Genomic DNA, 22,516 nt, shown 5'->3' with positions numbered 1-22,516 from the left:
AATGAATTCGAAAAAAATATCAGTGACTTCAAATCATTTCTCCATGCATGATAATTGCGTGATATTTTCAACGCAAATTCCGTTGTTTGTATCGTTTAAAGTATATACAGCATAGGTTTTTGAAAAACTGTAAAATTGTACCGAGAAAGTAGTAATCAGCTCGCCTATTCGAAGAATAGGGGGAGCTAATATTGTCACTCCGGCGTCGGCGTCGTCGTTAGCGTCAGCGTTGGCGTCCCATTTCAAGTTAAAGTTTTTGAGCAAGTTTCTGTTTCGTCAATTCTTAAAGCTAAAGTCATCATAAATGTTTATGATTTTATTTTCCTAATGTGTATGGATGCTGAACGTGATAATACAACCAATTTGGGGCCCTTTAGGTTTTTTTGAGTCTGTTAATTTGTCATATTTCCATGTTAAAGTTTTTGAGCAAGTTTCTATTTTGTCTATTGTTTAAGCTTAAGTCATCATAAATGTTTATGATTTTATTTTTCTAATGTGTATGGATGCTGAACGTGATAATACAACCAATTTGGGGCCCTTTAGGTTTTTTTTGAGTCTGTTAATTTGTCATATTTCCATGTTAAAGTTTTTGAGCAAGTTTCTATTTTGTCTATTGTTTAAGCTTAGTCATCATAAATGTTTATGATTTTATTTTCCTAATGTGTAAGGATGCTGAACGTGATAATACAACCAATTTGGGGCCTTTTAGGGGGTTTTTGAGTCTGTTTATTTGTCATATTTCCATGTTAAAGTTTTTGAGCAAGTTTCTATTTTGTCAATTGTTTAAGCATAAGTCATCATAAATGTTTATGATTTTATTTTCCTAATATGTATAGATGCTGAACGTGATAATACAACCAATTTGATGCCCTTTAGGGGGTAATAGGCGAGCTTTGCTGTTCTCCAAAATCAGAAATGTTTCATTACCGATAGATCTACAGTTAAAACTATTTGATGCACTTGTGATGCCAATTTTATTATATGCATGTGAAATCTGGAGTTTCGAAAATATTAAGAATATAGAAAAATTACACTTACAATTTTGTAAACGGATTTTAAATGTCCGTATTAGTACACCAAATTATATGGTATACGGTGAATTGGGCAGGTTCCCTTTAGAAATTGAAATAAAAACAAAAATGATTATGTTCTGGCATAAACTCGTAACGGGGGAAACGAAATTATCTACTACAATGTATAAATTATTGTATAAGTTGCATCAGGACTCCGTATTCAGTTCTAGGTGGTTATTATATATTAGAGATATATTGAATAATACTGGGTTTAATGATATTTGGTCACTTCAACTATCTTGTACAGTTAATATAAATTATCTTAAAACAATTATTAAACAAAGACTACAAGATCAATTTATTAAAAAATGGTATCATGAAATTGACAGTTCCTCGCGAGGACAAATGTATTCTTTTTTAAAGTCTCAATTCAATTTTGAACCATACCTTTTGAAACTGAATCGTAACCAACGTAAATATCTGTGTAAATTTAGAACTTCTAATTTAAAATTCCCTATAGAGACAGGCAGATGGAACAACATCCCTCGCGAGGAAAGGTTATGTCCTCTCTATACAGATTGTGTTGGAGATGAGTACCACTATCTATATGTATGTAATCATGAATCTGTTGTAGCATTACGAGAAATTTATATGCCAAGATACTACTTTACTAATCATAATTATCACAAATTGAAAGGAATGTTTACTATATGCAATACAGCTCTATTAAGTAAAGTAAGTAGTTTTATTCAGAGAGTAATTAAGCTTCTTTAAACTATATAAGGAGAAATAGAATTGTTAGTTTCAATGTATTTAAATGTGCCTATTGATGACTGTGTCCATCTATTATTTCCTTCTTTATTTTCGTTTTTATAATAATTATTTTTTTGTTCCTTTTGACCTCTTGTTGCATATGTATATATGTAATGAGAGAATAAAAAATCTTGAAATCTTGAACCAACAGCTCTTGTTTTGTTGACGCTGTGACATCACGAGGCTTTATTGCATGGGTAATCATGCAATACAGCTTCAGGCGACATGAGTGTCTTACCCTAGACCAGCCGGTATTACACGTGTAGGTATGAGAGAAAGTGGAACTCTTGTCCTTTTTAAAGTGATATATCATTGAAGTCGAAGACACCAACCAACATGCCCCACCTGGTCACATTATACTGACAACGGGCGAACCAGTCGTCAAATTCAAATTCAAATTCTTTATTTGCATTAAGTTTTTCAACTTATTTGCTTTTTACAAAGAATAATATCAAAATACAATTTGCACACATACAGGATAAGTGGAGAATGGACAAAGCATCACACTCCATTAATTCTGGGCGCTAATTAGGAACAGAAACTACCACTTTTATACTGACTATGGTTTGTCTCAGCCAGGGGACATAACCCAGAGCCTACCTCACAGGAGCGAGAGCTCAACCGAAGGCCAAAAGTGAGGTGGTTTCAAGGAAGACGTTAGGAAGAAGATATTAAGTTAGGCAGCGCTCCAGCGCTGACAAACGGTATTTTTTCTCTATCAAAAATAGGAGCAGACGATTTAGTATTTTTCTTCAGTTACAAAAGTTACTTTACACTATTACCACTATAAAAAAAGTTTGAGATTCTAATTTAACTTCATGACAAAAAAATTAAAAATAATAATTGGATCCCGAAAAAATTCTATGGCACTATGCCCTATATGGAATTAAGTACTGATTGTGGATGCACTAAAAGCTAAATAAATTATTTTATATGTATTTTTGTGTTAATTAGACACATATAAAAACGATTATACATCAGACTTAGTTTCTATGATGGGTATCATTTATGCTTTGTCGGCGATGAAGCATCTTTAAAATATGATCAGTTTCTATCCATCGATTTTACTGCAACACTGTATTGCACAAATTGCGCTTATTGATCGCTTTTGCGCTGAATCGTAATTGCGCCATGATATAAATTCGTTTACTGAATATCGGCAAGAAATGATAGGGTTACCTGCCGCCCAATCATTGTGTAAGCATGTATAAATTTGGTAATAAGATTATCACCGATATCCATGAAATCGTTATTTCACATAATCGAACCATTGTAGCTACAGTATAATGTATGCATAGACTTAATTACTTTTTTTTATACAATGTCACCACTGATAAATGAATCATACGAATCATCAAACTAAAATCTTTAAGAGAACAGATAATCAGCCATTGTAAGTCTGCCTAAAAGTCTGATGAGTTGCATGGGTGGTGGTATTTCTTTCATGAACACGGATATTTAGAACCTTTGAACCTTTGGTGAACGAGAGTTACTTGAGGTTTCTATATAACGACTTGTACTACCAAGAAATTATTCAAGTGCATTTTAGACCATTAAATTCTTGAAATCCTCATAATCTTGTGTTTCCCCCCTTAAAATGTTTGTTCATATCTGAAACAACAAATTAATCCTATAGCAATGCAGAAATCACGTTGAGTTGTTGTGCTACAAGTTATATTTGTTGACACCTTGTATTAAAACCTTAACCAATGCCATAAGCTCATCTTCGAGATGCGAGCTAAAAGACAAATGTGACGAGAGAGAGAGAGAGAGAGAGAGAGAGAGAGAGAGAGATAGAGGGGGGGGGGGTATGAGATCAGTGTCCTCAATTATGAAACACCGAATAAAAATATCAGACATCGTCAAATCATGGTAATTTTTTTATTCCTCAATTCAGAAAACTTTGAAAACACTTCTAATGTTTGTGTCATGTATCAGGTATACATTTGGCTCTCTTACCATAATATCAAGTCTTACAAATAAATATAAAAATATAACCAAGATATTCCAGATATTTTGGTTCATGAAGATGGATATTAAAAAGATAAATATATAAAGTTCACTCGATTCCCCGCAATAAATGCATACGCCTTTGTAGAAAAGACAAGATACACTATCTTCAGCACCAGAACAGATGCCACACTTATGACATTGGACGAACCAAACATATCGCCGTCACATCACTTGCCCTTTAAACATCAATACCACATTCAGAATATTAATGGTACATATTTTGTGGGTTCACAAAGAGACTTACTTCCCTTACAGTGATCACCATGACAACAAAACGTTAATATAAAGTCTCGCGTATATACGCGTACGTCTCGTGTTCATCGCCTGCATGAACAGTGAATCGGTCAATAACATGAACATTATAAGGAGACCATATTCTGATGTCACATTATCATATAATTTCCCCCTTTATCGCATTGTAAAAAACTTAAAGTATATTTAAAGGGACACTTGATAGACGTAAAAATATCTATGAACATATTGAGATAGAAATTATTAAATGATTTATAAATGTAAAGATACATGACACGGAGTTATTATCATTACTAAGTTATATGAAGGCAACCAAAGAACATGGATCATAAATCATGAATATGTGCACAGGGCAGTAACTCTTACATCAATAACATTGTTAGATAAAGTTTTGTGATTTAAACATTATCTGTGGCGCCCATTTTGCCTTTTCTTGACATCAGTAGGCTAAGAATAACTTTGTCTTCAATGTCCTTCAACTAGATCATTTACGTCTTTGCATATTATAGAGTTAGCTGCCTTGCAGGTAGGTATCAACAGTTACGTCATTATTTTGTGAGCGCAATCCATGTCGTTTTCTCCGAAACGTATGACGTTACGCTCGCAATCTCATGACGTCACAATCAATATCTACCCGCAAGGGCAGATAAGTCTGTCATATGCAAATACGGAATTGACATACACGAGCCACAATGACTTATACAAGCCTTATAAAATTCTGATCTATCAGAGTTACTTCCCTTCGTTTCACTCCTTCAGTACTGACGGAATGAAACGAAGGGAAGTCACTCCGATAGATCAGATGGTACTTAGTACATGTTGCCTACACTTGAAATACAAAAATGTGATAACAGAATTTTTTTTTGAAGAATATTTTATATTCAATGTTCGATGGGTGTAATGTTTATACTATATACTGTTAAAATAAATTCCAAGTATGATATAGAAAATAACAACACAAAACGATTTATTAAGGATGAATATGAATAATTAAGGAAAACCATGACAACCCATGATTTTTATACAAATATGCATAATATTTTGTAACATACTCCACACTGTCATAAATCTGTTTAACTGAAGAAAGCACTAAAGACCTATGTAAGCATCCTACACTTTACAAGTGGCAGTCCACAGCTATGATCATTCTTTGTAAGAAAAAAAATACGATATCCAAAATGTTGCGAGATGGCTGAATTAGAACACACTTCATCCAAAATCTTAACATTTTCTGAATTTTTTTTTTGCCGAAGTAGATTGTTTTTCTGTCAAAATTTTAATCCACAAGATGGTTCAATTTTTGACATATAGACAACAGAGACGGAAAGCGTCGCTGAAAATACAAAACGCTGACATTTCTTGTTCACATCAATCTTCAAACACTTTGATCCTTAAATTCTACTGTTACAACGATCTCCTCGATCAAAGTGTAAATTATATCTCCCATACAAAGTATAGGAGTGGCAAAATATACATAAGACAGTAAAACACGGTTATAACAAACCTCTGGTGACCAATGGAATCACTTCGGAGCAATAATAGTTCGTTATACATGTATAATATATCTTAGACAAACATCAAAATGAAAATTACTGTGTTAAAACCACGGATTCGTTGTAAACGGGTTCGTTATAAACGTGATTTACTGCAACACAACAAATAAAGGCAAACTTATGGCGACTGTCTAAGTACATAAATCTGTGATACATTTTACTATCAAACTAAATATACAAAATAATAAATATATGTCATATTGAATAATAATTAAATAATTTTATATAAAATGAATTTTTATCTGAATGTGCTACTGAACATTATAACGAGTCCAATAACATATAGTTCCAAACAAAACGTAAAGTAATACAGCGGACCTCCGATAATCCGGACGCCTATAGTCTGGTAAACGTTTAGTCAGGCCGGCAATGTCAGGGAATGGATTACCGTAGTGTTACATATTGAGTAAGAACATAGAATTTGGCAGTCATAAGAAATCAAAATCCGGAAGGTTTAGGTTGGAAATGAGGATGTCCGGATTATCGAGGGTTTACTGTAGAGACTATTTCTGTCATTTTTACGTACATATATATATGACTTTCAAAAAAATAATTTCTATATTTTTATCTACATTTCTATAGACATAAACACCGAACACCTAACGGCATAAATAATCCAACCATATAAAATGTCAATTGTCATGTAGTCTGAAAAATGGTATCAAAATGTACCACTATTACAACAAATACACCAGTATAAGTATGTGTAAAATTCTTCAGAAACAAATATTATACATGTTGTTGAATCATCCAGATGCTCGAAACTGCTTTGTAAACGATAAATCAATCGTTTATTCTGCGACGAATGTCTCGATACGGAATTCTGATTGTGGGTTCGGACCATCGTTTACACGTGGGTGCTGCTGCGGTTGTTGGTGCGAATCTGATAGTTGGTTGGGGTTGTTAGCGGGCACCCTGTGAACCTCACTCGGCCTGGTTGACCTCTGATACACTTGTTGAGGCACCGCGTATGTGGATTGGAGATGGGGGTTGTCGTAGGCCGTGCTATCGTAAGCGGGGTTGGTGTTGGGTCCACTTGTTGTTGCGACCCACCTGTGGTATCTAGTCTCACTGCCATCTATGGAACCTTTATAATCTGACGGAGGTACATTACTGCTACCATTACTACCGCCATTACCGTTCAAATGTGCCGGTAGGTATTTATGCTCCTGTAAGGTAAGAAAGAAATTCTGATGCTGAATACTAAGTTTAAAAAACGTCAATATGAAACTGGATATGGTAGTCATTTGTGTCTACCGTCAACTTCTCTCTTTCAAATCCACATTCCAATTAGATTGACAGACACGTTACTTTCAATTAAATTCAATGGTTATAGAAATGTTTAGTAAGCATCAATTAGTAAAGATGAAAGCAAAAATGCAACAGGGTTTCGTTTTTTGTGACACCCTTTCAGAGTTACTGGATAAATGTGGTATCAGAACTTTATAACGTATAACGTACTTAATCATGTGGTCTATGTTGTAGCATATTAGATGAATCTCAGTATCAAAATGTTTAAAAAGTTTAAAGCTTCGCTGTTGCAATTAGTTTCTATAACAGAACCGTGCTTTTAAACTATCAAATAATATAGAATGAATGTTAAACCTAAGGTGGATATTACAAAAAGTGATACATTTTCTTTCATCCCAACATTCATGTCTGATTGAAAAAAAAATAGTGCACAAGAATTTATGATATCAACAACAGAGAAACATGAATAAAAATTAGTACATACTGTAAATCTAGTTAGAAGATAATCAAGGTCTGAAAGCCGTGGACAGCATGGCTAATAAACAAGGAATATTAGTTGTGCCTCGATCTGTTTATTCCGACTTTGGATCTCACAGGGTTACCTCCCTTACAGTTAGGTATCGATTGTGACCTCATTATTTTGTGAGCGAAATTCACGTCTTTGTCTCTGAAAATTATGACGCAACGCTCCCAAACACATGATGTCATAATCAATATCTACACACAAGGGCAGATAACCCTGTAATATGCAAATGCAAAAATGTGCGTGCATAAGAGTACAGGATTAAAATATCTTTCTTGTAGTTCTATCGAAGAATACAGTTGAGTAGTGTATCGATATATGGGAAGGTATTCAAATGAGGTTAAAATTTATGAAAGCAGACGGGATCCAAATAATATTTCATGTATTTTAGTACAGTACAAATTCAATATTATTGACGTGCAATGTTAATGACAATTCAATTATAACGTTTCCTTAGATTACCAGTACATCTGGGACCAGAGCTTTATGTGTACATATAGTCGGTTTATATACAAATAGCTTAAATTTTCGATTGGCATCGATAGAAGATTTTAGCTCTTCTTGTGGATGTACATTTTCGTTTGCTAGTTGCTGTTTGTTTTAGTTTTTGATAGATGAACCTCTAAAATAATCCGAATCGCTAGATCTAATTCAAACTTCACAAAGAGTGATGACTTTTGTTTAAGCTTAGAATTCAATGTGTTTATATTTTGTTATAAAGTTCAAGTTCTTTATTACTTTAAGCAATTCAATGTGTTTATATTTTGTTATTAGGTTCAAGTTCTGTATTACTTTAAGCTATTCAATGTGTTTATATTTTGTTATTAAGTTCAAGTTCTGTTTTACTTTAAGCAATTTAGCTTATTAGTTTAAACATGTGTGAATAGGATAGGCTAATGAAAAAAGATGTTATGCTAATAGAGTGCATTTTGTGCAATATTTTGTCTCCTTATTTTGTTTAACGAATAGTACTGCTGTACCATTAGCTTTTTTATACATTACGAAAATGTATCATATTCATATACATATTTACATATAATATACTTATCTCCTTTGGTGGATTCACATTGAATGTGACGTCATATGTGTATAAGATTAAAGTTCTACATTTATTTTCTTGTAGAAAAAAAGTGATTTTTACGTTACAAGCAATTTCTACCCCCAGATCAGAATATTCTGGAATATGCAAAGACGAAACACACTGACGAAAGCGCACACAGAGACCATGCATTTACCATGTTAGAAGACGAAAGCGAAGCCAGTATCTACTCTATTATAGGTGTGATATGGTGGTGCTCCCTGGGAAACCGTTCACTACCTCCTTAGACTGGTGCTTTTTGTTGTGGGTGCGGACACAGTTACACATGCCCAGAAGTATGATAAGAAGGGCTGACGCCCCGGCGAACGCCAGAATGATGATGAGTGGTAGGGGTAGGTCCTCAGGGGTCTCGGTGTCGGCAGGCTTCATCGTTGTTAGGACAACTAGAACAATAGGTAAATTAGATTTAAGTACAGATAAGTATTGATAATATTGCATTTATTCCGCTTTTATTTATTACAGAGTTATCTGCCACTGTTGATAGGTATTGTTTTTCACGTTTTTGTGGGCATTACGTCATTTTTTTTCTAAAGTGGAAACGACGTGATCTGGCTCACTAACTCACGATCGATACTAATTAACTTACAAGGCCAGATAACTCTGTAATAAGCGAATACGGAATACAGATAAAACAATAAACAGTAACACATACTGACTGATAAAAATAAGGATAGTTAAATTCAGGTATGATATTATCCTTCTATTTGATATTTTTGTCGACTCAAGCGTCACGGATAAATCAGGACAAAGCAATGGCAAAGTCTCTTCATTTTTTTATTTTTTAGTTTTTCATCTTAAGAAGGCATATTTTCATAAAACGTTACGCCTAATTGTTATATATAAATCATGTAATAAAACCGCTGACCTTGTTTCAATCTACATTCTGACTAATATTATTTAATTTCATTTTTATTCAAATCGAGATATATTCATAGTAAAGAGGCAGTAAAAACTAAGTATACATTGGCAGTTATAACCTGTTATAACTATGTCTTACGCTGACATCTGTAAATATTCCTAGCTTGGAAAGTAAGCGTACATTTTTAGGCACTGTCTTTCTTTTTAATTGTGTCAACAGTACTTATAATTGTTCTTACCTAGTCAACCAATTGTGTTTTTAGTCCCTAGTCGTAATTTACGTTCAAGTCGTTCCTATCATTTTTTATTGCCAGTGTAGTAGAGATAATGTGAAAAAGTTAATTACCTTAAATCGAATGCAATATAGTTTTAATGGTATTAACTCTGTGTCTGAGTGTGATATGTTGTGTTTATCCTTTGCACCAAGCTTACATTTGTTTGCAACTGCATGTTTACTTCTGTTTCTCTTTTACCTAGTACTTAACTGTGATATTTCATATTTAAGCTGAATGTATTCATTTGCTATCCATTATGTAAGTGGACCTTCTGGTGTGTTGAATTGGAAATACAATACATATCTGAAATACTATTGAAACCATATGCATATAATTCTGATGCATTCATTGGTGAATACTGATCAGATGTCGGTAGGTTTTTTACTTCAGGGATTCCGGTTTTCCTTAATAACCAAACCATGTAATGTTCTTAAATAACCATTGCAGTAAAACAAAGTATATAATAAACATATTTTTGTTTATATTAATAGTTGTAGATTGTAATGCCTTACTATTTTCCGCCTGGTTCACCACCAAAGAGGATGTGTCCACTGTGAATTCTCCATAACTTCCGGTACTGGCCGCCTGATACATAGTCGTGTTGACTGAGGAAGTGACCTCTTGGACAGGCCCGACTACTTCCACTTGAGACTCTACAATCACGCTGCCCCGTCTGAAATATACAGGTAAATTATCACCGACATTCTACCATGGAAATATACGTGTGAACATTTTAAATATGCATTAGTAAGAAAGATAGCAAATACTGTATAACCGGTTATTTTCGCGGGGATGATATTTTCGCGATTTCGAGGTACATTGCTATGATCGCAAAAATTTGATCCGCAAAATATTGAAAACTGGTTGAATGATATCTACCATTAAAATCCTTTTCGAGAAAATTTAAAATCGCTCGTTTTTAGATCAAATCGCGAAAATTTTGGTCCGCGAAATAACTAGCTGTACGGTATGATCCGTTTTATGGAAGTTTATTCTAACGGATCAAAAGATACTTTTGCGTAACCACGAAAAGAAAAAAAAAGATTTTTATGAAAATTTTATGTTGATTTTAATATACAATTTTAGGCACAATATAAACTTATGTTAATAATGAGAGAAGACATATTGCCCGTTTTAAGAAAAGCCTTTTTATGGTGTACTTACGAGAAGCCTGTTACTGAGAAAACCACATAACCTGCTAGATTTGATAAGATTGGAATTAACTGAAAAGAAAAAAGTAAGTTAATTAGTACCTTCCAAACAGTATTTTTCAATACAGACAAGAAAAAGATAATGGTTACGTTGCACTTGAGTACAATAGCTCTGTATTTTTTCTTTCTGCCATCCATCCATTTGATGTTTTGTTTCTGTTATTATGTCTTATCATGGAGAATGCTAAGGGTTTAGGTGTTTAGAGATCCAGATATGAGTTAATAATGTCGTAGACCCCAATTTCAAATAAATTTTATAACCTCTAAGATACAAAGATGTTATCTGTGTAGAGACAGGGTGTTATTGATATTCGTATTGAATACTGTAAAACATTTCAGTGGTAGTATTATTGTAGCGATTTTCGCTGCATTCAAATATGATTGAAATATTTGTATTGATTGCATATAGTTTTTATAACCATAATGGTGATTGCTCGAATTTATCATTGCGATAATTATAACCTGGCCTAAAATATAACAAAATATAGTTTTGCGCTAAAATATAATTAAGTCAAAATACGTTAAGAGGATATACTACTATTCAGTATCATTTTAATGGTTAATTAATTATAGTTAGAGGCTTACAGCAGCTTCCACACGAGACCTGAGGGCTCTGAATTCATTTGATTCCGGATTAGAGAGTGCCTCATTCCAAACTTGATCCCGCAGTGTAAACCGCATGGTTACTCTGCGTGTCGGGCCTGTGGGCGGGGTCGTGACGGCGCGTGTGGTCGAAACAGTGCCACCTACAAGAATGTAAACAAATATTGATGAGAAAACATATCTATATACAGTGGAATATTAGTTTTAAAAGGAAAGAGATAGTAACTTAAATTAAATTTTACCCAGAGCTCTACGTATAGTTAAACATACATTTAATGCAAGTTCGTTTCATGTTATTGTATTAAGAAGTTAATCCCGTATCCATCCATTTTACTGAAACATATCGGATGAGGGAATTAAAACATGACATAAAAAACGATGTTTTTTTATGAGAACGGATAACGTTAGGAATATAGAGGTAGAAAACCAGGGCCTGTGTCACCATCCTTTAAAACGTTTTAGTGAAGAACTACGTTCACCTGCACATTGTACGCACATCCTCTGTACAATCGGGGTGGTGTCGTGGTAACCAATGTTTTTGGTAGCTGAGTCAAATGTTCCTCCAAGTGCGAAGAAAAAGTACACGCATGAGTCCGGTGTAAGCTGGAGGTCCTGATTTGTGTCCGGGGTAGTCAAAGGCCTAGTGAAGTTAAGAACTGTAACACCATCTGCGCGGGATCCGCTAATATCAGTCAACGAGTTCGTATCCTCGGCTGGCATGAATCGACCAGCAGCCCATCTATATGCAGAAATTATGATAATATTTTATTATTAAGTAATTATAATTAACATACTGATACAAAACGTTTTTCAGATGAAGACGAACACATGCGGAATATTATAAAATGTCTGCCAGGTGGACATGAAATATATTTAAATATTTTAGTTGGTTAGCACTCGGCATGCCTCGTATGGACATAGAAAACATTTTCACCACACCATGATCATATTCATATGCGTCACAATTGATGACGTCACGTATCTGTCTAGCGCATGTGAGCTGTCTTTTTCTTTACCCAGTACTATATAGTTTCATATGAAGGAGTAGCTTGTCCCTTTCACCGGAGGAATAGCTCTGTCAATAATTACAGCAAATGGAATTGTCGTTTCATACCTGTCCGTCATAACAGCGACACCATCCACAACCCAGCCCGCAAGTACGTCCGTGTTTGGCTGAAACATATCAACGTATGTTACCATAGTAACGGTCAAAGATAAGGAAACATGTAAACGACATAAATAGGAACCGTATGCCGGTCAATCCGTGTGATTTTAATATAAACATTTGAAATATGTATGCATTAATATTCCTTACTGACCATTGAGTTATATGAGTAGACAATACTATTCCTTACTGACCATGGAGCTCAATGAGTAGGTAATACCATTCCTTACTTACCGAGGAGCTAAATGAGTAGGCAATGCTATTCCTTACTTACCACGGAGCGCAATAAGTAGACAATACTATTCCTTACTTACCACGGAGCTCAATGAGTAGAAAATAATATTCCTTACTTACCACGGAGCTCAATGAGTAGACAATACTATTCCTTACTTACCACGGAGCTCAATGAGTAGACAATAATATGCCTTACTTACCACGGAGCTCAATGAGTAGACAATACTATTCCTTCTTACTTACCACGGAGCTCAATGAGTAGACAATACTATTTCTTACTGACCATGGAGCTCAATGAGTAGACAATACTATACCTTACTGACCATGGGGCTCAATGAGTAGACAATACTATTCCTTACTGACCACGGAGCTCAATGAGTAGACAATACTATTTCTTACTGACCATGGAGCTCAATGAGTAGGCAATACTCTTCCTCCTGACCATGGAGATCAATGAGTAGACAATACTCTTCCTTACTGACCATAGAGCTAAACAAGTAAACAACACACTTACCATGTTGGCATCATTGGATAGGCCCAGGGCGATATACTGATTGTCTATAACACGGGCAGTCATGCTGAATCTAATGGCAGACTCAGCCGCCACATACGTCCATCTGACCACGTGATCACCATTTTGCCACATACAGCTGTCGGATTGGCTGGAATCGGTATCTGGCATTCCTGAAGATAGATTCGTGAAAAAATTCGAATTTTGTATTTTAATTCAGTATTTTTGCTGTAAATCTAAAACAATATAAAAGGTCGCATAAGACAGTAAGTCACTGAACACAGGGGTCTGGTAAGACAGGTTTGGCTGTATTAGAACTTGAACAGTAATTAGAAGAAAGATTTCCATTCTCTTTCTTTTGTGTTTGTCATGCTAAATACATTTACTTCAAATGATTACAAAATGTACTTACTCAAAAAGTTTATCCTCCTGGTTCCCCTTTTAAGGTTGCCATGGTATTTCAATTCGTCTTTTTTGTAGAAAAGTTTATCTGATGCTGTAGAGACAGCCTCGAGCCCGGAATTCGGCCAGTGGTTATAACCGGCATTGTCTTGTCCGTAGGCCCATATCACGTGCATGAAGTCATTGGTGATTTGGTAGTCCGTCCTCTCAGCGGCTTTTACATAACAAACGATATGAATATGGCGCTAACTCGACAAAGTGTACAACTATACCACACATGCAAGGCGTTTGTGAAAATAGATGATGATTGACCATGTGATATAGAATTTATCATTCGATTTCACTAATTTGATATGCCACGAGCCTTTAGGCGAGTAACCTATCAAAAATATCAAATCAAATATATAACGAGTTTGATAAATCCGATTGATTATCTTTACCTGTTATTCTTCTCCTGTATAAGATTCTTGTTACCCCCGACGTCTCCTCTCCCACTGCAGCAGTTAGACTCTCAGTTCCCCCATAGAAGGAGTCCCTTCGAGGTGTGGAGCGATCCCTTGAGTAATAATCACCGATACGACTTCTGGATCCTTTGGCAGTACCAATAACCATGTCGGTACAGTCCATAGCGTGTGGTGTACCTAAAATGTTAAAAAAATATTATCAGCCTTTATTACGCAATATCTAAAAGATACAGACAATTTGTCAGCTTTTGTGCTTTATCATAGAATGGCATTCATTAAAAGCATTGTTGTTTTTCCATTAATTTTTGCATATCGAATATGGCATTAACATACCTCCCGTCGTGTCCGAGTTGCCGCTTGGACCCGACGAACCACCGCATGAACCTGGTTCACCTTCCGGTTCTCCAGTTGGTTCTCCTGTCGGTTCTCCAGATGGTTCTCCTGTCGGTTCTCCAGATGGTTCTCCTGTCGGTTCTCCAGTTGGTTCTCCTTCCGGTTCCCCAGTTGGTTCTCCTTCCGGTTCTCCAGTTGGTTCTGGTTCCGTTCTTGCTATATTTGTTAAAAGATATATTGCTTCTATTTGTGTTTTCCAGGAATATTAACAGCATATCACATGTATCATAAACTACCTATAAATATATATATAACACGTAATCGATTATTTTCCTCTTTGCAATTTTAACATAAACACATAACAGTGAGTAATAATTTTCGAATTAATCTTACAAATACAACTCTTGCAACAAATCGAACTAATTTAAATTATTCAAACGCATTCACTATCTTACCACATGTGTCTTTCCTGAACGTAGACCCAGAGAAATAACGTTCTGTGTTATTATCTTACCACACGTGTCTATTCTGAATGTAGATCCTGAGAAATAACGTTCTGTGTTATTATCTTACCACACGAGTCTATCCTGAATGTAGAAACAGGGAAGTGACGTTCTGTGTTATTATCTTACCACACGTGTCTATCCTGAATGTAGACCCAGAGACGTAACGTTCTGTGTAATCATATTACCACACGTGTCTATCCTGAATGTAGACCAGAGAAGTAACGCTCGCTGTAATGTAATTATCTTTCCACACGTGTCTATCATGAATGTAGACCAGAGAAAATAACGTTCTGTGTTATTATCTTACCACACGTGTCTATTCTGAATGTAGATCCTGAGAAGTAACGTTCTGTGTTATTATCTTACCACACGAGTCTATCCTGAATGTAGAATTATTTCACCGTGAGAATGTAGACGTTCTGTGTTATTATCTTACCACACGTGTCTATCCTGAATGTAGACCCAGAGAAGTAACGTTCTGTGTTATCATATTACCACACGTGTCTATCCTGAATGTAGACCCAGAGAAGTAACGCTCGCTGTAATTATCTTACCACACGTGTCTATCCTGAACGTAGACCCAGAGAAGTAACGTTCTGCTATATTATCTTACCACACGTGTCTATCCTGAATGTAGACCAAGAGAAGTAACGTTCTGTGTTATTATCTTACCACACGTGTCTATCCTGAATGTAGACCCAGAGAAGTAACGCTCGCTGTAATTATCTTACCACACCGTGTCTATCCTGAATGTAGACCCAGAGAAGTAACGCTCGCTGTAATTATCTTATCCACACGTGTCTATCCTGAATGTAGACCCAGAGAAGTAACGCTCGCTGTAATTATCTTACCACACGTGTCTATCCTGAATGTAGACCCAGAGAAGTAACGCTCGCTGTAATGTATCATCTTACCACACGTGTCTATCCTGAATGTAGACCCAGAGAAGTAACGCTCGCTGTATGTTTTATCTTACCACACGTGTCCATCCTGAATGTAGACCCAGAGAAGTAACGCTCGCTGTGTTATTATCTTACCACACGTGTCCATCCTGAATGTAGACCCAGAGAAGTAACGCTCGCTGTATTATTACACACGTGTCATCTTACCAGAGAAGTACGTCGCTGTATTATCACACACGTGTCTATCCTGAATGTAGACCCAGAGAAGTAACGCTCGCTGTAATTATCTTACCACACGTGTCTATCCTGAATGTAGACCCAGAGAAGTAACGCTCGCTGTATTATCTTACCACACGTGTCTATCCTGAATGTAACCCAGAGAAGTAACGCTCGCTGTAATTATCTTACCACACGTGTCTATCCTGAATGTAGACCCAGAGAAGTAACGCTTCGCTGTATTTATCTTACCACACGTGTCTATCCTGAATGTAGACCCAGAGAAGTAACGCTCGCTGTAATTATCTTACCACACGTGTCTATCCTGAACGCAGACCCAGAGAAGTAACGCTCTGTGTAATTATCTTACCACACGTGTCTTCCTGACGTAGACCAAGAAGTAACGCTCTATTATCTTACCACACGTGTCTATCCTGAATGTAGACCCAGAGAAGTAACGCTCGCTGTAATTATCTTACCACACGTGTCTATCCTGAATGTAGACCCAGAGAAGTAACGCTCGCTGTAATTATCTTACCACACGTGTCTATCCTGAATGTAGACCCAGAGAAGTAACGTTCTGTGTTATTATCTTACCACACGTGTCTATCCTGAACGTAGACCCAGAGAAAGTAACGCTCGCTGTAATTATCTTACCACACGTGTCTATCCTGAATGTAGACCCAGAGAAGTAACGCTCGCTTATGTTATTATCTTACCACACGTGTCTATCCTGAATGTAGACCCAGAGAAGTAACGTTCTGTGTTATTATCTTACCACACGTGTCTATCCTGAATGTAGACCAGAGAAAGTAACGTTCTGTGTTATTATCTTACCACACGTGTCTATCCTGAATGTAGACCCAGAGAAGTAACGTTCTGTGTTATTATCTTACCACACGTGTCTATCCTGAATGTAGACCCAGAGAAGTAACGTTCGCTGTAATTATCTTACCACACGTGTCTATCCTGAATGTAGACCCAGAGAAATAACGTTCTGTGTTATTATCTTACCACACGTGTCTATCCTGAATGTAGACCCATGAGAAGTAACGTTCTGTGTATTATATTACCACACGTGTCTATCCTGAATGTAGACCAGAGAAGTAACGTTCTGTGTTATTATCTTACCACACGTGTCTATCCTGAATGTAGACCCAGAGAAGTAACGTCGCTGTAATTATCTTACCACACGTGTCTATCCTGAATGTAGACCCAGAGAAATAACGTTCTGTGTTAATTATCTTACCACACGTGTCTATCTGAATGTAGACCAGAGAAGTAACGCTCGCTGTAATTATCTTACCACACGTGTCTATCCTGAATGTAGACCCAGAGAAGTAACGTTCTGTGTTATTATCTTACCACACGTGTCTATCCTGAATGTAGACCCAGAGAAGTAACGTTCTGTGTAATCATATTACCACACGTGTCTATCCTGAATGTAGACCCAGAGAAGTAACGCTCTGCTGTAATGTAATTATCTTTCCACACGTGTCTATCCTGAATGTAGACCCAGAGAAGTAACGCTCGCTGTAATTAATTATCTTACCACACGTGTCTATCCTGAATGTAGACCCAGAGAAGTAACGTTCTGTGTTATTATCTTACCACACGTGTCTATCCTGAACGTAGACCCAGAGAAGTAACGTTCTGTGTTATTATCTTACCACACGTGTCTATCCTGAATGTAGACCCAGAGAAGTAACGTTCTGCTGTTATTATCTTACCACACGTGTCTATCCTGAATGTAGACCCAGAGAAGTAACGTTCTGTGTATTATCTTACCACACGTGTCTATCCTGAATGTAGACCCAGAGAAGTAACGTCTGTGTTATTATTACCACCTGTCTATCCTGAATGTAGACCCAGAGAAGTAACGCTCGCTGTAATGTAATTATCTTTCCACACGTGTCTATCATGAATGTAGACCCAGAGAAGTAATGCTCGCTGTAATTATCTTACCACACGTGTCTATCCTGAATGTAGACCCAGAGAAGTAACGTCGCTGTGTTATCATATCTTATCTTACCACACGTGTCTATCCTGAATGTAGACCCAGAGAAGTAACGCTCGCTGTATTTATCTTACCACACGTGTCTATCCTGAATGTAGACCCAGAGAAGTAACGCTCGCTGTAGTTATCTTACACATGTCTATCCTGAAGTAGTCCAGAAATTAAGCTCCTGTAGTTCACGTGTAACTATCCCAACGTGATCCTGAATGTACCCAGAGAAGTAACGCTCGCTGTAATTATCTTACCACACGTGTCTATCCTGAATGTAGACCCAGAGAAGTAACGCTCGCTGTAATTATCTTACCACACGTGTCTATCCTGAATGTAGACCCAGAGAAGTAACGCTCGCTGTTATTATTCTTACCACACGTGTCTATCCTGAATGTAGACCCAGAGAAGTAACGCTCGCTGTAATTATTCTTACCACACGTGTCTATCCTGAACGTAGACCCAGAGAAGTAACGCTCGCTGTATTATCTTACCACACGTGTCTATCCTGAATGTAGACCCAGAGAAGTAACGCTCGCTGTAATTATCTTACCACACGTGTCTATCCTGAATGTAGACCCAGAGAAGTAACGCTCGCTGTAATTATCTTACCACACGTGTCTATCCTGAACGTAGACCCAGAGAAGTAACGTTGTGCTATATTATCTTACCACAAGTGTCTATCCTGAATGTAGACCAAGAGAAGTAACGTTCTGTGTTATTATCTTACCACACGTGTCTATCCTGAACGTAGACTCAGAGAAGTAACGCTCTGTGTTATTATCTTACTACACGTGTCTATCCTGAATGTAGACCCAGAGCAGTAACGCGCTGTGTTATTATCTTACCACACGTGTCTATCCTGAATGTAGACCCAGAGAAGTAACGCTCGCTGTAATTATCTTACCACACGTGTCTATCCTGAATGTAGACCCAGAGAAGTAACGCTCGCTGTAATTATCTTACCACACGTGTCTATCCTGAACGTAGACCAGAGAAGTAACGTTCTGTGTTATTATCTTACCACACGTGTCTATCCTGAATGTAGACCCAGAGAAGTAACGTTCTGTGTTATTATCTTACCACACGTGTCTATCCTGAATGTAGACCCAGAGAAGTAACGTTCTATGTTATTATCTTACCACACGTGTCTATCCTGAATGTAGACCCAGAGAAGTAACGTTCTATGTAATTATCTTACCACACGTGTCTATCCTGAACGTAGACCCAGAGAAGTAACGCTCGCTGTAATTATCTTACCACACGTGTCTATCCTGAACGTAGACCCAGAGAAGTAACGCTCGCTGTAATTATCTTACCACACGTGTCTATCCTGAACGTAGACCCAGAGAAGTAACGTTGTGTGTTATTATCTTACCACAAGTGTCTATCCTGAATGTAGACCAAGAGAAGTAACGTTCTATGTTATTATCTTACCACACGTGTCTATCCTGAACGTAGACCAGAGAAGTAACGTTGTGTGTATATTATCTTACCACAAGTGTCTATCCTGAATGTAGACCCAGAGAAGTAACGTTCTGTGTTATTATCTTACCACACGTGTCTATCCTGAATGTAGACCCAGAGAAGTAACGTCGCTGTGTTAATTATCTTACCACACGTGTTCTATCCTGAATGTAGATCCATGAGAAGTAACGCTCGCTGTAATTATCTTACCACACGTGTCTATCCTGAATGTAGACCCAGAGAAGAAACGTTCTATGTTATTATCTTACCACACGTGTCTATCCTGAATGTAGACCCAGAGAAGTAACGTTCTGTGTTATCATATTACCACACGTGTCAATTCTGAATATAGATCATGAAAAGTAACGTTCTATTTCATGAAAAGTAACGTTCTATTTCATTATCTTACCACACGTGTCAATTCTGAATGTAGACCCTGAAATGTAACGTTCTGTCTTATTATCTTACCACACGTGTCTATCCTGAATGTAGACCCAGAAAAGTAACGCTCTGTGTGATATGAAGGTCGCTGAAAAGCAGCAAAAGATCCACGGGCAAACAAAATATAAAAGGCCGAAGTGTCTGTGAACTGGAAGTCCCTTGAAGTATCGCTTGTTGTTCTTTTCCTGGCAAAGCGCACTGTAGACATCATACCGTCACGTACCGAATTTAATGTCGTTATATCATTTGTCATATCAGCTGTTGGTTCGGATTTGCCACTGGCCCACCTTAAAAAACAGAAACAAACACTATGCGGTGCAATTACAAGGTACACGTAGAATCATACAAACTACGTACATCATTTTTTTTTCAAAACAGTAATTTATCTTATTTTGACATGTTAAAGGCCCACTACCTTTCTAAAATGGCTTTTTATTTCATAAATAGGAATGTAAAGTGAAATTGATAATTTTGTAGAGAACATTTTAATAACGTGGGTATCTTATATTTGCCGTTATTCTAATTACCGCATGTTAGTTGACTATCACAGCGCCAGACGGCAAAAAAGCGAAATGAATAGTGAATCTTACATTAGTTGGGCGTTGTAACCCAATCTTAGGCCATCAATATAATTTTATTATGTTATTCTTGTTTTAAGATCATATTTTCATTGCAAGCAAATGTCATTTCAATCATGGTAAAACAAATACTGTCACTTACTTTGTCAGTTCACAACATTTAAATAAGTATCGCAGTCATTTGTAATCTTGTTTATGAGAAGTGAGAATATATGAGTTCATTATACAATAAGTTTTCAACAGATTGTCTAAAACATCTGTACTGTAATAAACTGATTGGATTAGCAGTTATATGAACACATCTTTATATGATAAAATATTTGATTAAAATGAAAATACTCGACAGGCTACAATTTTCATACCCAATGTAATCCCAAATGGTTAAACCCAAGAGAATGTATATGTATGTTTAAAATCATGTTACCTGTCCGAAACTATTGTGTTGCCGTTTTGATCCGTCTCAACCAGAAATATATCACTGTTGGGCTACAATGGAAACAATGCCATGTTACTATTTATAGAAAGTTTCAAATTTCTTGGCTTCAGTGATTGATCTATTGTCTTAAACAAGAACTAGAGTGTCTTGGCTAAAAACATAAAAATGGAGCATTTCATAAAAGCTAAATCAATGAGAGTTATCAATAATAAAGCAAATATACTATTAGTACTAACTGTAACGAAATGAATCACTATGTGAATGAACACTTATTACTCTGATTGATAAATAAATATTACTAACCATAGTTTGGTCCAGAGAAATTCCAGCCGCAAAATAGAGGTTGCTTTCAATATCTGCACTCATTGTAAACGTAATTTCATCCGTGTCGACATTGAATTCCCATGATATGCTCTGCCTACAGGCGGTACAGTTCCAATGTCCTTTACAAATATGTGGTTCTGCAGTTGGAGGTTCCGGAGTGCCTTCCGGTGCCGGAGTCCCTTCCGGTGCAGCAGTTCCTTCTGGTGCGGGAGTATTTTCCGGTGCAGCAGTTCCTTCTGGTGCGGGAGTATTTTCCGGTGCAGCAGTTCCTTCCGGTGCCGGAGTGCCTTCCGGTGCAGCAGTTCCTTCTGGTGCGGGAGTATTTTCCGGTGCAGCAGTTCCTTCCGGTGCCGGAGTGCCTTCCGGTGCAGCAGTTCCTTCCGGTACGGGAGTTGTTGGTGGGACTAAAAATATATATTCACCCTCAATATTTTAACTCAGTATAGCATTTACTGTTAAGTAGTAGTGTAGAAAAAGTCGGGTCATCATTCATGACTATGCTCTATAGTACTCGTTATCACTACAGTATGTAGATGGACCCACACGTGCTGAAACAGCTGTATACAGGTGGGCTGGAACTGGACTACATTTAGCATTTTAAAAGGTTTTAATTAACCCAATATTTTTTTTCAAAAGTGCTGAATATACACTGGACAAAACCACTGTATGTTACAAATATTTAAGACTACCTTAATTCAGCATTGTAGATGGTTGGTTTTGCGTCATTAAGTTTGAAAATGTTTCAAGAGCTTAGTACTCTGAAGTATACAGTATACAAACGGCTATATTATAAAATCATTATGTGATGCTGACACAATGCTGAATTTGGAAACAACTTATCTGATCTGATAAAAAAAAGATGTGCTAACACTTATACTTTGTATTTCTTTTTTTTTTCAGGTAGGCGTCTTAAAGATGATCGTGTTCGATAAATAGAAATTAAAAAGTCCAAAAAGGTTTTTAAATTACTTTAAAAAAAAAAAATTTTATAACGCAAATAAAGTTTTCCCAAAGCGAAGTCAAAGCAAAGTACAGTTTAGTACAGTTAGCGGATTCTCACAAAAATAT

At 36.6% G+C, this 22,516-nt stretch overlaps 1 protein-coding gene across 2 annotated transcripts in view; it reads right to left on the bottom strand.

The window, feature by feature from the left end:
* Positions 1–3,691: 3,691 nt before the first annotated feature.
* Positions 3,692–22,516, bottom strand: part of LOC138324920 (uncharacterized) — a 50,650-nt gene continuing 31,825 nt past the window's right edge. Inside the window, exons 15-28 of one of the 2 annotated variants that reach the window (XM_069270168.1) lie at positions 21,428–21,852; positions 21,113–21,174; positions 20,138–20,397; positions 14,574–14,789; positions 14,217–14,417; positions 13,787–13,990; positions 13,378–13,547; positions 12,579–12,637; positions 11,944–12,203; positions 11,447–11,607; positions 10,815–10,873; positions 10,163–10,323; positions 8,737–8,900; positions 3,692–6,813 (exon numbers count right to left, since the gene is read on the bottom strand). In XM_069270168.1, coding sequence (XP_069126269.1) covers positions 6,436–6,813; positions 8,737–8,900; positions 10,163–10,323; positions 10,815–10,873; positions 11,447–11,607; positions 11,944–12,203; positions 12,579–12,637; positions 13,378–13,547; positions 13,787–13,990; positions 14,217–14,417; positions 14,574–14,789; positions 20,138–20,397; positions 21,113–21,174; positions 21,428–21,852 — 2,780 coding nt within the window. In that variant the 3' untranslated portion in view covers positions 3,692–6,435. Of the gene's footprint in view, positions 6,814–8,653; positions 8,901–10,162; positions 10,324–10,814; positions 10,874–11,446; positions 11,608–11,943; positions 12,204–12,578; positions 12,638–13,377; positions 13,548–13,786; positions 13,991–14,216; positions 14,418–14,573; positions 14,790–20,137; positions 20,398–21,112; positions 21,175–21,427; positions 21,853–22,516 lie in introns of both variants that reach the window. The other variant, XM_069270169.1, reaches the window with a different exon arrangement.

The sequence above is a fragment of the Argopecten irradians genome, chromosome 6, assembly GCF_041381155.1.
Source record: "Argopecten irradians isolate NY chromosome 6, Ai_NY, whole genome shotgun sequence".
In the NCBI taxonomy this organism is placed as follows: Eukaryota; Metazoa; Mollusca; class Bivalvia; order Pectinida; family Pectinidae; genus Argopecten; species Argopecten irradians.
The sequence above is the reverse complement of the archived record's forward strand: the minus strand, read 5'-3'. Positions and strand labels throughout refer to the sequence as shown.